The sequence below is a fragment of the Thunnus maccoyii genome, chromosome 24 (genome assembly GCF_910596095.1).
Source record: "Thunnus maccoyii chromosome 24, fThuMac1.1, whole genome shotgun sequence".
Taxonomy (NCBI): Eukaryota; Metazoa; Chordata; class Actinopteri; order Scombriformes; family Scombridae; genus Thunnus; species Thunnus maccoyii.
The window spans coordinates 10,737,307-10,753,793 of record NC_056556.1 but is presented as its reverse complement, the minus strand read 5'-3'; the positions used below and the strand labels follow the sequence as shown (position 1 = coordinate 10,753,793).

Below are 16,487 nucleotides of genomic sequence, written 5' to 3'. Positions count from 1 at the left end.
TCCCAACACTAAAGTCTAATTACTGGCTATGTTTGGTCCTCTGAAAGAAAAACGGAGTGCTTGACAAAAACCACCGCAGTGTGTAAACTTTGTACAGCCGTAATGAAGGGCTGCAGAAACACCACTACTCTGTCCAAACACTTGTAAATGCGCCACCCCAACATTTACATTGAAGCAGAAACTCTAGAGGCTGCAACTAGCTCTATTGTTTCTAACTTGTTAAGACAGATACTTGGGGGCATTATGGCAAATATATCGGTATCTGTATATATAAATAGGTACCAAGGAATTGCAGTATAGAAATGTAAAAGAAAATGCCATATGACGAATGTTCCAATGGTAGCCTTTTCACCATACAGGGTGTGTATATTGTTTAAAATGAAGGAATTGCAACAAATCAGGTGCTAGTAATAAATGTCAAAGTGGAATAAAGGGCAGGTTAACACTCCATATATGTACATATATGGTGTAAAGAAGAAGATGAGTGTTTGGGCAGAAATGGTGCAGTGAGCTGGTTTTGTTGCCGGGTTAAGTTGAAAGTGATGGAAAACAGATCCTTCTCTCCCAACACAACTTATTTTCAGTCTCAGAGTTGGTTGGCTGTAGTTTCTGGAGATCTATAGTCTGTGAATTCCATGAGCATCGTAACCTTTACTCCAGTTGTATCTGTTCCCAAAAGTGTAAGTGCATATCTTCAACCGTTAGTTTCACCAACTTGAGACCAATTTGATTTGTGTGTTGACATGCAATCAGTGCTTAAATGCATCTATATATCAGTTTAAACATCCAACACATAGATATATTTAATGACTCTCGACCCAACAGGCTGCAGTATGATGATGTGGTGCAATGTGTTGTTTATTGTGCAAATATTATATTTATTATAAGAAATTCTACTAGTATTAGGCTATAGTTTGGTAACTGCTTGCATCAAGACATCCCGTCAGGTATACGCATGCTCCCTCCAGAGTTTTGAGAGGGAGTGAAGCATGGTGTGAACATCCTCTTTTGAATCACATTTGTGGGTCACAAAAGCTCCAGTCCTTCCAAATAGGCCACTCTTTATTACTACTGCATTCCTGCAAGTAGAAACTATTGTAACAATTTGAAAATTCTTGTATCTACCTTAAAAATAAAGAGCAAAGCCAACAATTGTCAAGGCCACAGTAACAATTTGTGAGATCATGGATCCATGGATAAGGATATAAAAGTTTTACTCTAACAGCAACTGTTAATCTTTGTGCTCAGCTTTGAGGTTTTCCTGCAGGAAAACAAAGTGATCAACATATTTAGGGTGAAGCACGATGCACCTCTTCATCTCTTAACTGTACTACAAACTTTCAGCACTAGCATCTGTTATGCAGTCTGTGTTTTCTCTGAGCAAGGTGAAAGAGTCCACGTGATGTTCCAGTGAGCTCTCACAGAGACACAAGTAAGCCTACTGAGGGAGAAAACTTGAGGGAAACAGAGCTGCAATGGATAAAGTATACACCTATCATATTTTTGTTAAATGATACAGTTAAACCATGTCTTACTTAACTTTATGCACAGTGGTTCAGTGGTTAGTGCTATCAACTAACAGCAAGGAGGTCCTGGGCTAAAATCTTGGCTGTGTTCCTCTGTCAGGGGGTCACATGTTCACTCTGTGTTCCTGTGATTTTCCTCCCACAGTCCAAACACATACAGGTCACATGAATTGGAGGCTCTGTACTTCTAATCTCTTCACAGGTTGTTAAGGCTTTATAGTGTTTTTCCAACACAGGCAGCTACACGAATGAATGAATGTTCTGACACGCTCACGGCTCCAGGAAAACACGGCTAGGCTTGAATGTTTGCCACTTTTACTTCCTATTTTCTAGTCAAAGCTCCTGAATCAAAATATCTTACATCTCACTGGTCACACTTGGCAGAAAAATGTGTTTAAGCTGACCAAATGTACACAAAACTCATTGACACATTGTGATGTGATCATTTAAGCCACATTTGGAAGCATTAAAGGAGCACTTGGTCAACTCTGTATAACACCAGCTGATGCAGTTAGTTGATTAACTGATTAGTTTGCTAATTTTAGTAGTTCATTTTGCTAATCTTTTAATATTTTGAGTTATGTGCTTATTTTTTGTGTTTTTATTATTGTAAAGGGGATTTTTTGGGTTTTTTTAACAACTGGTCAGACAAAACAAGTGATTGTGGGACCTTTGTTAGACATTAATAGGTTAAATAATTCATTAATAAGTCAAAATCAAGGTTTAGTGTAGTTAAGCGTGTTAGCATGCTAACAGTTGCTAATTAGCAATAAACACCTGTCATTAGTTTTGCAGGTATTTAACATTGACTGTAAAAAATAGTGGACATGGCCACTGTGACATCACCCATTGGTTTGTGGACTCCCATTTTGAAGCCTTGAGTTCACATTCTGACCATCACCATCTTGGATTTTTGTAGCCTATTTGGACGAGAGGGTGGAGCTGACACTAACACTATCTGCTGGCTTGGTTAGCACAGTGCATCTACAGTGTATGTAAATTTTTTGCTAGTTTTTGCTATTGAAAAACAGACTTAAAACCACTAAAACAAAATGTACTTACCAGAGAAAACTGCACATCCAACTCCTTAAAGGGTCTTTTAGTACAACCAAATGCTGACTAAGACTTACCAGGCTGTAAGTATGTTTATTTCTGCTGTAAAGTTGGGTATTTTAACATGGGGGTCTATGGGGATTGACTTGCTTTTAGAGCCAGCCTCAAGTGGCCATTCAAGGAACTGCAGTTTTTGGCACTTTATTTTTCAGCCCTGGAAGTTGCTGCTTGGTATTTAGTCATGAACTAAAGTATTGGACACATTTAAACTTTGCCCGCATGGTAGTGCTAGAGCAAGTCAGGGGGCCAATTATGTCTGTATAAACTTTCAGTGCAATTACTCTAATTGAACATAAGAATTGTTTTTTTCTATCTGTTTGGGAGGCACTGATAAACTATTTTCATTTAGGTTAGAAGACTTGTTCAAATAAGACCTTGTCTTTAGCTACAGCTGATCACAGAGTGAGTATCTGCATCCGTACATTTCCTAGTCCCACCGAAGAATCTGTCTGACGTCTACTGCTGCCTCCCTCTCATTGTACTGGATAGACAAATCCCAGAACATTAGGCCTCTCACTGGCCAGCCTTTGCATGATGAGAGAAGCATGGCCACATAACAAAAGGGAGGCCAGCGGTGGAGGCTCTGTTCCTGTCGCTTCATTAGGCAGCAATGTTAGACCCAGCAGGTTGAAAAAACCTCTGCCTCCACACACATTGAATCCTCCCAGTGAGCAGTAGACAGACAGACATTCATTGCTTCCATTCTCTAGCTCTCACAGCAGCTGCAAGGAAACTGGTTTTAGGGTTAAAAGAAAGTGGGGTGGTAGAAGTAGAAGAAGCTGCTATGAAAGAATGATAAATCTGTTGGCCTGTTGCTTAGAAAAATATTAGTATTTTTGTCAATAAATGTGAGTAAATGTTAATCTTTCAGCACCAACAATTTGTAATCAAGTGTGCACTATAGTCCAACTTCTCTAAGACCTTTTCTCTAAATGTGAAAGTCATTTAAAATATCAATTTTAAAGGTTAATCTGAGCTGAAATTTGAACATAGACATCGACTTCCGATTTCAACTTCTTTCGGCTCTTAGTCTTCAGCTGTTTGTTCTACTGTACTTGCAGCACTTATATGCAAATTTATAATTCACTTGCCTATAACAATTCCTATTACAATTCACCTGCTCTCAGCTTCAAATGACACTTTAAATCCTTCAAGTACATTTTATACTATTTTAACCTGTTTACAGTGTCTACACCTGCAATTTTCAAGCAAGCAAACGCTTTTAGAACATTTCTTTTTCTGATTTATCCTTATATTGTCAACATTATAATACAAATTGTGCACTAGTCCAGCTTATTGTACTCTAAGACCTTTTCTGTTACGGTTTAAAATTTGAAAGTCATTTAAAATGTCTCTGTTGGTTCATCCACAACAAAGCATTGATATTGCATTATGTTCATATGCTTTTCCCCCCCAGAAAAAGACACAATTGCACATGTGTGACATGTCATGTTGACCTCAATGTCTGTATGTTAGCAGGCACACAGTGTGGTGAGAAAAGAGCCCAATTTGTCAGCTGTATTTTACCTGTTGAATGGTTTGAACACAGCCTTCTAGTGACCCCTGTGTCTAGTTTCTCTAATCATCATCACTACCAGATCATCATCTTTGAGCAGATGTAATGTACATAAATGGATTTTGATGGTGACACAAAGACCCTTCATGTGGCTCGCAGTTCAAAGTTCACACCCCCCTGTTTGGCTCTGGGCCCGGGCTTGTCTTTGAATGGGTCTCCTCAGTCATAAAGAGTGCTGTTGATGGCACCCTTGGTTTGAGAGTCGACATTAGAAAGATTGGCGGCTCTGGCCTTTTGAGATGAATTAGCCATGACCGAGTCATGCTGACAGTGAGGGGCTGGACACCCAGAGCAGACAGAGCCAGCAGAGGGACCGCTGGGCCGGGCAACTGGCAAAACTAATTTAGATGGATGGACAGGCGGGTAGAGAGCAAGAAAGGATGTGCAACTGAAAAGTAGAGTTGAATGAATATGGATTTCCAAAGTTGAATGAAAATGAAAAAAGGATTTATAAATCTATCTTACACTTGCATCAAAATTCTGTTAAATCTCTGGGGGTTACAAGTGCTACAGAAGCAATCACTTTTTTTCTTCTACTGATGATTTATGTGTCTGTTATGAAACTGATTCTTACTTTTCATCAATTTAGGTCACAAGACTGATTTTATTGAGCTTTTTTTCGGGAAATTTCTGTCCTTACAGTTTGATTTTCACTGGTCATGTACTTAGATTGATCGTTGTGTCCTCTCCTCCAACAGGTGTTTCCCGAGGACCTAATCAAAGACTGGATGTTGTTGTAACTATGGTTACGTCTGGGTGGGGGGTGCGGGCCCTCTCCCCCTGTGGCCTTGTGCTGGTCATCTATTCGTCTGTGTGTCTGTCCCAGCAGCCTCACATCAAACCTGCAGACTGCAACAGAAAGGAACATCCTGTCATCTTGTACCAAGGTGAGTGCATCAATACCGTCAATATCAGTTTATTTAAGCTACACAGCTCCACCACCGCCATCCATCCATCCGTATGTCCGCCCGTCCACCCGTCTATCCATCAAGCGATCCATTCATTCATCTATAGAGAGGGAGGAAAATAGATGAATTTAAGAATTCAAATTTGCTAAAGTTCAAAAAAATAAACATATACTATTCAAATATGTACTGTATATTTTTAAATTCATAGTCTTTTATTTTTTATAGCTTTGTGATTAACATAATTTTTTTCTTTCTTTCCTATCAACTGTGTGTGTATCCATGAAATGGGTGGTGAGCTACTTCATACAATTGCCTGTACAGGGATAAATGAAGTTGTACTGAATTGAGCTGAATGCTATGGAAGCTAAGAATGGCCTTGCAATTATATTTTTTTAATGCCATTATCTCGAGATCATGAGTTAGTTTGAGTGAGTGAGTTTGTTATCTTGAGAAAACAAGCTTTGTTATCTCAAGATAACAAGATAATCAACCTGTTATCACAAGAAAACAAAAGGTTGTTTGCTCTTATTATTTATAATGTTAATTGGAGAGCAGGAGCGCCATGCCAGCTTGCACAGATGGCGTCTTAACAACTGTAGCAACTGATTTAAGCTGAAAATGTCAGATCAAGGAGTACCCATTATTATTAACAGCACCTTTATTAATGACATCTGTGTCATGGCCAAATGGCAGGTTGATTAACATGGTCATAATTAAGTACCAAACGATACCTTTCAAGCATTTTCATTTTGTTAGACTTAATGAAAGAAAGGAAAGTGAGGTGGGGAGACGGAGTAAGAACCAACATATGGCAGATTTGAACTCATGTCCTTAAGAGCCACCTGAAGACTTCCTGTGCTTGATCTAAATAGTTGAACTATCCATGTGAGGGAGACATGGAGAGGAGAAGACAGAAATAAACAAATGAGAATGAGCTCCACCCGTGATCAATCTTGTGATAAATTATCTCGTTATCTCAAGAAATCAGCCTTTTGTTTTCTCAGGTAACGAGATAAATTAACCCATGATGGCAAGATAACAGCATTAAAAAAATAACTGCAAGCACAGCCATTCTCGGCTTCCGTATAATTCAAATTTATAAAGTATATATTTTTCATTAGTTACATAATTGGAAATAATCAGCTTGTTCAACAATCAAGTTGATGTGATATGTGAACTGGATTGATCTCGATTCATTGAACCTCATAAACTCCTCATTCTTCTGTGTGGACAAGGTTTGGTTGGATCACAAAATCTTCCTGATTCTAAATAGTGTTAAAGAAGTCCATATGAAAATTGATTTATAATACAAGACTGTGCTCACAAACAGAGCAACGAGAGCAACCTAATGTGACACATCCACAATTTCAGTGTCGGTAGGAAGTTAAAAGAGTTTCCTGGTTGCTGAGAAACATTAGGTGGATGCTGTTCAATTTCCATATATATATTTCCTGTGCAATTCACTAGAGCTTTATGCACATCTCCTACACAGTATGAGGCTTTGTTTTCTAAATGAGAGTCTCAGTTTCTAATTCCACATAGTTAACATAGGGGGTCAGACAGAAGGTGAGTAATTAGGACAAGACTGCTGCTGGAAAGCACGCAGTAGACTTTCATCATCATTTCTCCTACTGAGCTGCAGGAATAATATTTGCGAATATGAGTGTGTGCTGGACTGTCTGTGGGTTTTACAGGTCATTATGTACACAGGCAAGTGCACAAAAACAATTTGGAGTTTATGGCTCCCTCTGAAAAGCATTGTTGTTCAAGTGATGGTTTGTGTTGGGGAACTGAGACGTGACAGGAATGATGGTTTAGTATTGTTTCAAATAACCGTCTTGACTCAGCAGTTTGTCTTAACCTGTCAAAATGTTGCTTCACATTTTATACAAGATTAATAAAGAATATTACAAAGCATGAGGCTTGTTTTTTATGTTAGTCTGGCGGCTAAAAGCTGTCAGGTTGCTTGCATCTGCATTAATGTGCTTTATGTGTCACGACTCGCAATGGGATACACTGACAGTTATAGGTGTTAATATTTTGGAACTGTGCTTGGCAATTCATCATTTTACCACTTAGTACTCTGAGATGTAATGGTTTATATCAAATTAATATATCCACTGAATATTGTGTCTGCAGTATGGCCTAATTTAATGCTCTTCTTCGGCTGTCTAATAACTATGAAAGAGGCTTTGATGATATTATCTTGACTGGGTGTCAGCTTCCATTCAGCTCAAAGTGTTCGCCTGCTAAACCGCGCTGTTACTGTATTGGATACATTTGTCCCACAAGTTAATATCCAATGAAAGCAACCAGCGTTCATTTAAGTGAGGCACCAGTAATTTGCTCTGAAACCTTGTAGAAAGGATCGATTTGTTGCATGAGGTTTGTTCACAAGTAAAACAGATGTTAAAGAGCCACAGCGGTTTGTTTACTGTTTAGTTTTGTTTAGCTGTCATCCTGCCAGGGAGGAGATTTTAAAATAAAGTCCAATTAATTTTAATTAAAAATATGATGATGATTTCAACCAGCTGCACTTTTATGTTCACACCAAAAACCTCATGAAAATCAAAGGAAAAATGAGCACCAGTCCCATCAGTTAATTTTGTTTTAAGTAGAAAGGGCTTATTAAGCAGGAGAAGCCACTACTGATCAAATGTCAATATCTGTCTCTTTATGTCTATAAATTATTGAGAGTCAATTGCTCTTAACAGGCAAAATAAACTTCTTCTGACTTTAAACTGCTCAGATCCTGCAGTGTTTTACCTTCAGACACATTAGAAATATCATATTTTGACATTTTTTAGTTAGTAGAGGTGACACAATTAGTCAGTTAATCAATTAGTCAACAGACATAAAATTAAATCAGCAACTACCTTGATAAGATTCATTGTTTTAATGTCAGACTACATGCTTTCAGCTTCTCCAACACAAGGACTCACAGCTTTTCTTGGTTTTAAAGCGCTGCAAATCTGTAAAATCTCTTTGGGTTTTGGACTGTTGGTCAGACTAAACAAGGCATTTTCTGTCTCCAGAAACTGACAAATATGGCATGACAAACCCAAATTCAAGCTCTAAAACAATGTTACGAAACAGGAAAAAGAAAGAAAATGACTGATTATTCTTTCATTTAATCATTCATTCACCTGCAGGCAGACCTCCTGACTCTAATTATGTTCTGCGCCCCAATTTTTTTAAACCAAATCTATGCCCTTAGGCTGTAAAGTTTTGAATCCTGGGACTGAGCCTCCTTTCTGGCAGCAGGTTCAAAGGCTCATGGGAGTTTGTGGAGCTGTCACACCACTGGATCAGGTGATTCACTGGAGAGAAATGTGACACATTAGTAAAAACACAGAGGGCTTAACTGAGGCTGGAGCTGTGAGCCAGGTACCATTTGGTGGAGGAGGATTCCCACGCAAACACTGGATAATGTTTTTTTCGCCTTTTTCTTTCTCTCCTCTTTATCCTCCTGCTTTTCTGTCTATCTCATATTATGGTCCTGCATTTCTTCGTCTTACTTTACATTTCTCCTCATCCTCTGGTTTTTTCTCTTTCCAGCATTAAGGCCGTGGATGTCAGAGTTCTCCCAACCAGGAGTGAAGGATTTCTCCCAGCTGGCCCTCGACCTGAGTAGAAACCAGCTTGTTGTAGGAGCAAGGTGACAACTCTTAAAACAGTGTTCAGTCAACATTTGTTGGCAGAATAACGATGTTTATAAGAATGTAACAGTAGAGACAATGAGATAAACTAAAGGAAAATAGAGACAATACGGGATCTTTTTTTTCATGCATGACAACACTATAAAAAACAACCTAAATACACCAAGAGCAAGAGTTAAATTCATAACCAGCCTATTAAACTGTCTGCTGCTTTAACTGCAACTTGAAAAATCTCTTTTACAGAAATTTCCTCTTCAGACTGAGTTTGAGCAACGCCTCCCTTATACAGGTAAGAGTTAGCCAAGCCAAGCGCTTATGTTAACCTAGAGTGAAATGATATGTTTAAGATTTTAGTTCATTTTATGTTTTTTATACACTAAAAATTACAATTTATAGAAATGACCTTATTTATAATGCTTTTATGTCAGGTTTTGTATCCTGAATTTCCTTAAATTTACCTTATAGGGGCCCTGTGGAGTTAGGAGACCTAACAAAAATGAACAAAAGTAAATTTGTTTGAATTTTTGAAACCTGCTTTTTTTAAATCCAATTTTAGTTTGTAGCAGTCTTCTTCTTCCCTGCCCGACACGACATGTCTGTTTTCAAATTTCTATAATGTATGTAAATGTGCTTTGTGCTGTTAATATTCATCAAACTAAAGTCCTAAAACTGATGTGTTTTTTCCCCCTCAGGCAACAGAATGGGCACCGGATGAAGATACCAGGCGTTCTTGCCAGAGCAAGGGGAAGTCAGAGGTAGTCTGCTGTTCTTTTCCAAATGTGTTGATTCATTGGATGGCCAACTGAAGTGGCTGTTCATATTTTATCAATGAAAGAACATTAATTCTGATGAAACAGTAAAACTGACTTGCATTTGTCTGCAGGAGGAGTGTCAAAACTACATCCGGGTTTTGTTGATCAGTGGGAGGACGCTCTTCACATGCGGGACCAATGCTTTCACACCTGTCTGCATAACCAGGCAGGTTGGTACCAGGGGTGTTGGTTGGACTGTTAACCATCAGGGGCTGAGCCCAGATTCTTCTCCATCAAAAAAACTTTTAAAAACATACTTCTAAATAGACTGTGTCCATGTGTTTTTTCCTCGCATGTGAGGGCTACACATTGCTTAAAAATGTGAAAATTGGAAAAGGAAGAAGGGTTTGGATTTGATTTACCATATAATCTGTACATGAATATTCCAGCCACTTGAATGTCTCAAACCGAAATGAGCCTCATATCAGATACCTACTGGCTACAACTTTATGTTCTATCCGAATCACCTTTATTGGCCAAGTATATGAACACATACAAGGAAAATACACTTAATACCCTTTATTAAATTCCTGCAAAGTCTTCACTACAAATATATCAGTCTGAACAGACATGGATGTAAACTGCAGCTTAACTGGTTATACAACTGTGAAGCATTATTTCTAGTTTGATTAATGGATTAATTGCTCAGACAATAAAATGTCAGAAAATAGTTTTGAAAAAGGCACATTACAAATTCACAGATCCCAAGTGTCATTTGATGTCTTCAAATGTCTTCTTTTGTCCAACCAAAATCCAAAAATATTCAATTAGCAGTACATGACACAAAACAGCAAATGTGCATTTGTTCTCCATAAAGAACTTCATTAATTGACTATCAAAACAGTTTTTTTTTAATTAAACTTCTGGTGATCAAATATTTGATTAACTGTCTCATCATTTGAGCGCTGAAAAGAGGTTTTTCTTTGCAATGTATGCTAATGAAAAAGTGGTTGTTGGTGGCTTTATGATCTCAAAAAATGTTGGTATAAATACCAGATGTATATGGAGAGATTAATTGTCTTGATTTGCTTAATCTCTGCTTTTTGAGTTGAGCATTTTTTGTATCAGCTCTGTACATTTGGGGAATGCTATTAGCTCATGATTAATCATTCTGTCCTGACAAACCAATTTAAAGTTTTGTATTTATCGTGCATTCAGTTATATTAACATCCCTTTTCATTCTTTCTGTCAGATTGGTAATATCAGTCAGGTGTTGGACACAGTGAACGGTGCTGCCCGATGTCCCTATGACCCTCGCCACAACTCCACCGCCATGGTAACGGAGAAGGGCGAGTTGTATGCTGCCACGGTGATCGACTTCTCCGGACGTGACCCTGTCATCTACAGGAGCCTGGGGAACATGCCGCCACTGCGCACTGCCCAGTACAACTCTAAATGGCTCAACGGTAAACAGAGCACCACACTGGTTTGTCCTCAGGATTGAACTTTTCCGCCTCGTATTGACCACAGTATCTTTTCTTCTCTCCCCTCATGTGTCTTCTAGAGCCTCATTTTGTGTCTGTTTATGAGATTGGTCGCTTTGCGTACTTCTTCCTGCGGGAAACTGCTGTTGAAAATGACTGTGGGAAGATGGTGTTCTCTCGTGTGGCCCGGGTGTGTAAGAATGATATGGGTGGTCGTTTCCTTTTGGAGGACACCTGGACCACCTTCATGAAGGCTCGACTCAACTGCTCCCGCTCAGGAGAAATCCCCTTCTACTACAATGAGCTGCAGAGCACTTTCTACTTACCAGAGCAGGACCTGATCTATGGCATCTTCACCACTAATGTGTGAGTAATGTGTGGTTAATATCTTTGACCAGTTTTTATAGCAAAATTCCTTCGAAATCTGACTGTGATTAAATCCTCCCTGTCTCCTTTAGCAACAGCATATCAGCTTCTGCTGTCTGTGCCTTCAACCTGAGCTCCATCACTCAGGCCTTCAATGGACCTTTCCGCTACCAGGAGAACCCCCGCACTGCCTGGCTCTCCACCCCAAACCCCATTCCCAATTTTCAGGTAACTCTCATATATGAACATGGACACTTATAAGCTATATATAGATTCTGAAAACAATATTCCAAACTGCATCCACATAGCTGTTTTTCTTTGATACCATGTTGTTGATAGCTGTGAATGTTAGACAGACACTCAATTTTGTCCTTCCACAATTTCCCAAACTTTTCTTCAAAGTAAAGGAATTTCTTATATCCATGAATCAGTATAGCTTAGCACACAAGGGAAATTCTATCTTAGCTCCATCAAATATATCTCCTAACAACAACTGACAACCTGACGTTAAACCCTCCCTCCTGCATCCTCAGTGTGGCACCCTGGAGGAAGGCGGTCCTGGGGGGAACCTGACAGAGCGCAGCCTCCAGGATGCCCAGCGACTCTTCCTGATGAACGACGTGGTCCAGCCGGTGACCGTCAACCCCCTGCTCACCCAGGACAACCTGCGCCTCTCCAAGCTGGTGGTGGACATCGTGCAGGGCAAAGACACCCTCTACCATGTCATGTACATCGGCACCGGTGAGCAAGAGGGGAGAGAGCTGGGGCCGACTTTGGCCAAAAATAAAATAGATTTAATTAGTTTCCTGAAGAAAATTAGTTTGTGAATTATTAGTTTGACCACCTTTTTATCTGCTGCAACAGACTAATGATTTTTTTAAAAAATGAATCCAGATAATTTTCAGTCCAGTTCTTTTCTCCTTGTTCGGCTTGTCCAATCAGAATACGGCACCATCCTGAAGACTCTTTCCACGACCAACAAAAGCCTTCATGGCTGCTACCTGGAGGAGCTCAGGATCCTCCCTGAAGGGCAAATTGGACCAATCAAGAGCCTACAAATCCTCCACAGTGACAGGTCTCTGTTTGTGGGGCTTGATGACCGACTAGTGAAGATACCATTAGAGCGCTGCTCCAGCTATCCAACTGAACGGTACGATCCTTATTCACCTCATGCCTGCAATAACAAATATGACGTCAACTTTAGCCAAAACTTATGGTTTCAAAGCGGTTTCTCTTTGTGAAAAACAAGAGGCTGTCACATAATGAATAGAGGATTTGTAGACCTGTTTTGTAATTGATATGAATACAAGGAAACTATTAGTGATTGCTTTTGGAAATCCAAATCTGCAGTCGATCATTTAGTAAAAGTTGCAGTTTAAATCTGGGAGAGTGCTCAGTCTGTCGGCTTGCTGCTGCTGGCAGTGAGTGTGCAAATGTACTTGCTCAACTTGAAAATACTTAAAAAGATTTATGAACTGGGTGCCATTAAAGAAACAAACACATGTGGGTGTCCAAGTCTGAAAGGCCCGCTATAAACGCTGACAAAGATGATTATATTAAAGGCTTCGTTTACTTTCCCTGATGAGAAACTGCTTTTGAACTGCCAGTCCATATTTTGGCAAGGTTTAGACATTACTTAAGCAGGCTATTAATGAATTTCTTGACAATGAATGCACTACTAGACTATGTTGACAAGTTTCTGAAGTATAAATATAGTTTCTCATTATTTATCAGCTCTGCTACTTGAAACAGATATGAAGTTCTTTCATACAGACAAAACACAATTATTGACTTAAAACACTGAATATTTCATTCTTAGACAATCCTGCTGACTTTTGACTGTAGAAATGTGTAGAAAACTAACTCACTCCAAACTCATATTAGTCATTGCATGGAAGCTCGGGACCCTTATTGTGGCTGGGATCACAAACAGAAGCGCTGCACGACAATCGAGGACAGCTCCAACATGAACCAGTGGACCCAAAACATCACAGAGTGTCCAGTAAGACACACGCAAACAAACACAATTAGTAGAATTACTATAGAATATAGTATGATTTTCCTGAGGTTATTGTTCCACATAAAAAAATTGCTAAGAACATTCATTCGATTTAGGCAAATATGATTTCTTCATGTGCATTTTTCCCTCTCAAATCCTCTCTGTAGGTGAGGAACCTGACCCAGGATGGCGGTTTTGGCCCTTGGGCTACATGGCAACCCTGCAACCACGATGACGGTGAGGGCTCCGTCAGCAGCTGTGTGTGTCGATCCCGCTCATGTGACGGACCTGTAGCCCGGTGTGGTGGGGTCGATTGTAAAGGCCCAACCATCCAGGTGGCAAACTGTTCCAGGTACACGCTCTTACACAGAGCATAACATACAGTATATATTATGTGGATATTCAATATCTCAACAATAACCCTTAAATATAACCAAAACAGAGACATGTAGTGTGAAAACAACAAAGAGTAAACTACATTATGTCAGTATCAATTACTCTAAGCTGCTAGTATTCTGTACTTCATAAAAGAGCAAAACTGGCCTATTAACATCGTTTTTTAGGTCCCTCTTAAATGTAAATTTGTTTTCCCCTTATTCCCTGTACTTCCTTCCTTGTTCCTACTGGGGTACGTTGGGTGTTTTGTATTTACTCTTACACTACCACAAAAACAATATGTCCTTCCTATTCGTTCTCCTCCTCAGCTGTAAGTGGGGATGATGGAGGAGGCGAGTGACCATCAAGAGAGTTTTATTTGAACCTTTGAATACTTTGTACTTTTACTTCTTTGCATGAATAGCTAGATTTGAGGACACACTAAACAACACAAAACATTGATTACAAGCTGCTTGAGTCCAGAGATGTTCAACACATGTTTTATTAAATGTTGATTTCAGGGATCATACATTTCACTCATGGATTCATAAGTCACGTGTAATAGTATTTGCATTTCCAGTCTCATGTTCTGTTCCTAAGGAATGGTGGCTGGACTCCCTGGTCTTCATGGGGCCAGTGCAGCAGCAGCTGTGGTATCGGTTTTGAAGTGAGGCAGCGGTCCTGCAACAACCCCTCGCCTCGCCACGGTGGTCGAATCTGTGTAGGCCAGGGTCGAGAGGAGAGGTGAGGAGGGGTGTGAAGATGAAATCATCATTGCTAGGAACATCATCATCAGCTATTATTACAGCAAGATGAAACATCATCACTTTATTATGAGTAGAAACCTTGCTAGGTGCTGGGAAGAGAGATATTCTTGAAACTTTTAGGCTCCCTAGCCAATAAAAAAATATTCTTTGATAAAACCAGACACCAAGTCTAACTGAGGTCTTTGTGTTTCCAGGCTGTGCAATGAGAAAAAGCCATGCCCCCTGCCAGTGTTGTGGACAGCATGGGGACCCTGGGCTCACTGCAGCGCTGAGTGTGGAGGAGGGGTCCACTCCAGAACCAGAACCTGTCAGAATGGAAACAGCTGTCCTGGATGTGCTACGGTACTGTGCTGCTTGTATAGCAGATTTATTAATTAATTTACTAGTTTTCTTTCTTTCTGACCTGATCTCATTCCACCAGACTTTTACTTATATGGCTGATTTATCTACTGTTAAAATGACCACAAAATACCACTGTCACCAGTAAGTCATGGCCTTTTAACACAGGATGAGTTTAAATACTTTAAATGGAACATTCCTGCCATATTTATTTAAATCAGTCCTACTCCTCCTTGTTTATTTTTCTCTATAATGAAGAAATAATTTGCACATTTTGTGTGGAATAACAGATGCTTAAAGAGTAACTTAACATCTCCTGAAAATCTGCAAAAAAACTCCTTTAACTTCTCATCTTGATCAACAATAAGACATTGCAATTTAGTAAAAAAAAAACATGATTTCTATTTTATTTAGTGTTTATGCTATTTATTATAATTTATGGATTTAGGAGGTAAAGCAAAACATGCAGTAGAGCAGACAGCTGTGATACAGTGATGGGTTTAGACTTTTCATCTGCAGTAATAGTGATAGGCTTCATCCATCCTGTTTTTCAGGAGTATAAGGCCTGCAACCTGGAGGCCTGCCCTGAGGTGCGCCGCAACACCCCTTGGACACCCTGGATGCCAGTCAACGTCAGTCAAGATGGGTCACGGCAAGAGCAGAGATTCAGGTACACCTGTCGGGCGCTGCTACCCGACCCCCAGCAGCTCCAGCTGGGCAAGAAGAAGTTGGAGACCCGGTTCTGCCCCAATGACGGATCTGGAGCCTGCCAGACTGACTGTGAGTACTGGAAATGAGCTGGGACACACATGAGACTTGTTTGTCACGGTTAGAGATCAATAGAGTTATGATGTCAGAGTCTGAGTCTGAGTCAAAGCAATAATAGGATTGATGCCAGATATACACACACTGCATGCATAACATAGAGCTGGACCAACATCTCTGATAAAAAAAATTCATGACCTCTATCACTTCTATCAAACAGTTATGACCACTGTACAGAACACAAATAATGATAATGATGTGAATCAAGGAGTCTTGTGCAGACAGAGTTTCATGAAGAGAAAGAGGCAGATCTGAAGTCCACTGTCTGTCTCCATGTTATAAAGAAAGTGTCAGGTCTGTAATAAGCTAGCAGCAATGTAATGGGACTCTTGATATCAATATTTCAGAGCTTCAGTCACACTCTGTAATAGCAGTTCCAAAATGCTTTCAGCTTGACAATAAGCCAGGAGATTGAAAAAAAATCCAAATCATCATTGCATGGCATGAGCTGGAAGCCTGGAGTCACATTCTCCTCCAAAAAGAGATGCATGATTTATAAACTTCTTCTGAAACATCCTGTAGATGCTTTCTGATTCTCTGTCCATTATAGCGTGTATGAGGGACCTAACAACTTTCTCACCTTTCTCTCTGCAGTATTGTTAGCAAGCTGCAAATGTAGCCATGTTTTCCTCTTCTTGTCAGTCGCCAGCAGGAGTCTTTGATTGTTACCGTGGAAACACAGCTGGTGTGGTGATTACCTGCTAGATTGCAGGTGTATCCAGATGCCACCCTAACCTGGGGATAGGGTGGCAAATTAGACCCGTCTAATATAATGTATCTATCTGTCTGGACTTTATA

General features: G+C 39.8%; 1 protein-coding gene across 7 annotated transcripts in view; it reads left to right on the top strand.

The window, feature by feature from the left end:
• LOC121892354 (semaphorin-5B-like) overlaps positions 1 to 16,487 on the top strand; it is a 42,705-nt gene that overhangs the window by 16,925 nt on the left and 9,293 nt on the right. For 6 of the 7 annotated variants that reach the window (XR_006094391.1, XM_042405365.1, XM_042405366.1 and 3 more), the window contains 15 exons: positions 4,914 to 5,102; positions 8,682 to 8,781; positions 9,026 to 9,071; positions 9,475 to 9,537; positions 9,666 to 9,764; positions 10,787 to 11,000; positions 11,099 to 11,384; positions 11,477 to 11,612; positions 11,918 to 12,125; positions 12,327 to 12,534; positions 13,269 to 13,386; positions 13,551 to 13,735; positions 14,359 to 14,502; positions 14,720 to 14,867; positions 15,419 to 15,644. Coding sequence is in view for 6 of the 7 variants with exons in the window: in XM_042405365.1 (XP_042261299.1) it covers positions 4,958 to 5,102; positions 8,682 to 8,781; positions 9,026 to 9,071; positions 9,475 to 9,537; positions 9,666 to 9,764; positions 10,787 to 11,000; positions 11,099 to 11,384; positions 11,477 to 11,612; positions 11,918 to 12,125; positions 12,327 to 12,534; positions 13,269 to 13,386; positions 13,551 to 13,735; positions 14,359 to 14,502; positions 14,720 to 14,867; positions 15,419 to 15,644 (2,326 nt within the window). In the remaining variant the exon portion in view is untranslated. Of the gene's footprint in view, positions 1 to 4,913; positions 5,103 to 8,681; positions 8,782 to 9,025; positions 9,072 to 9,474; positions 9,538 to 9,665; positions 9,765 to 10,786; positions 11,001 to 11,098; positions 11,385 to 11,476; positions 11,613 to 11,917; positions 12,126 to 12,326; positions 12,535 to 13,268; positions 13,387 to 13,550; positions 13,736 to 14,358; positions 14,503 to 14,719; positions 14,868 to 15,418; positions 15,645 to 16,487 lie in introns of those variants that run through there. The other variant, XM_042405367.1, reaches the window with a different exon arrangement.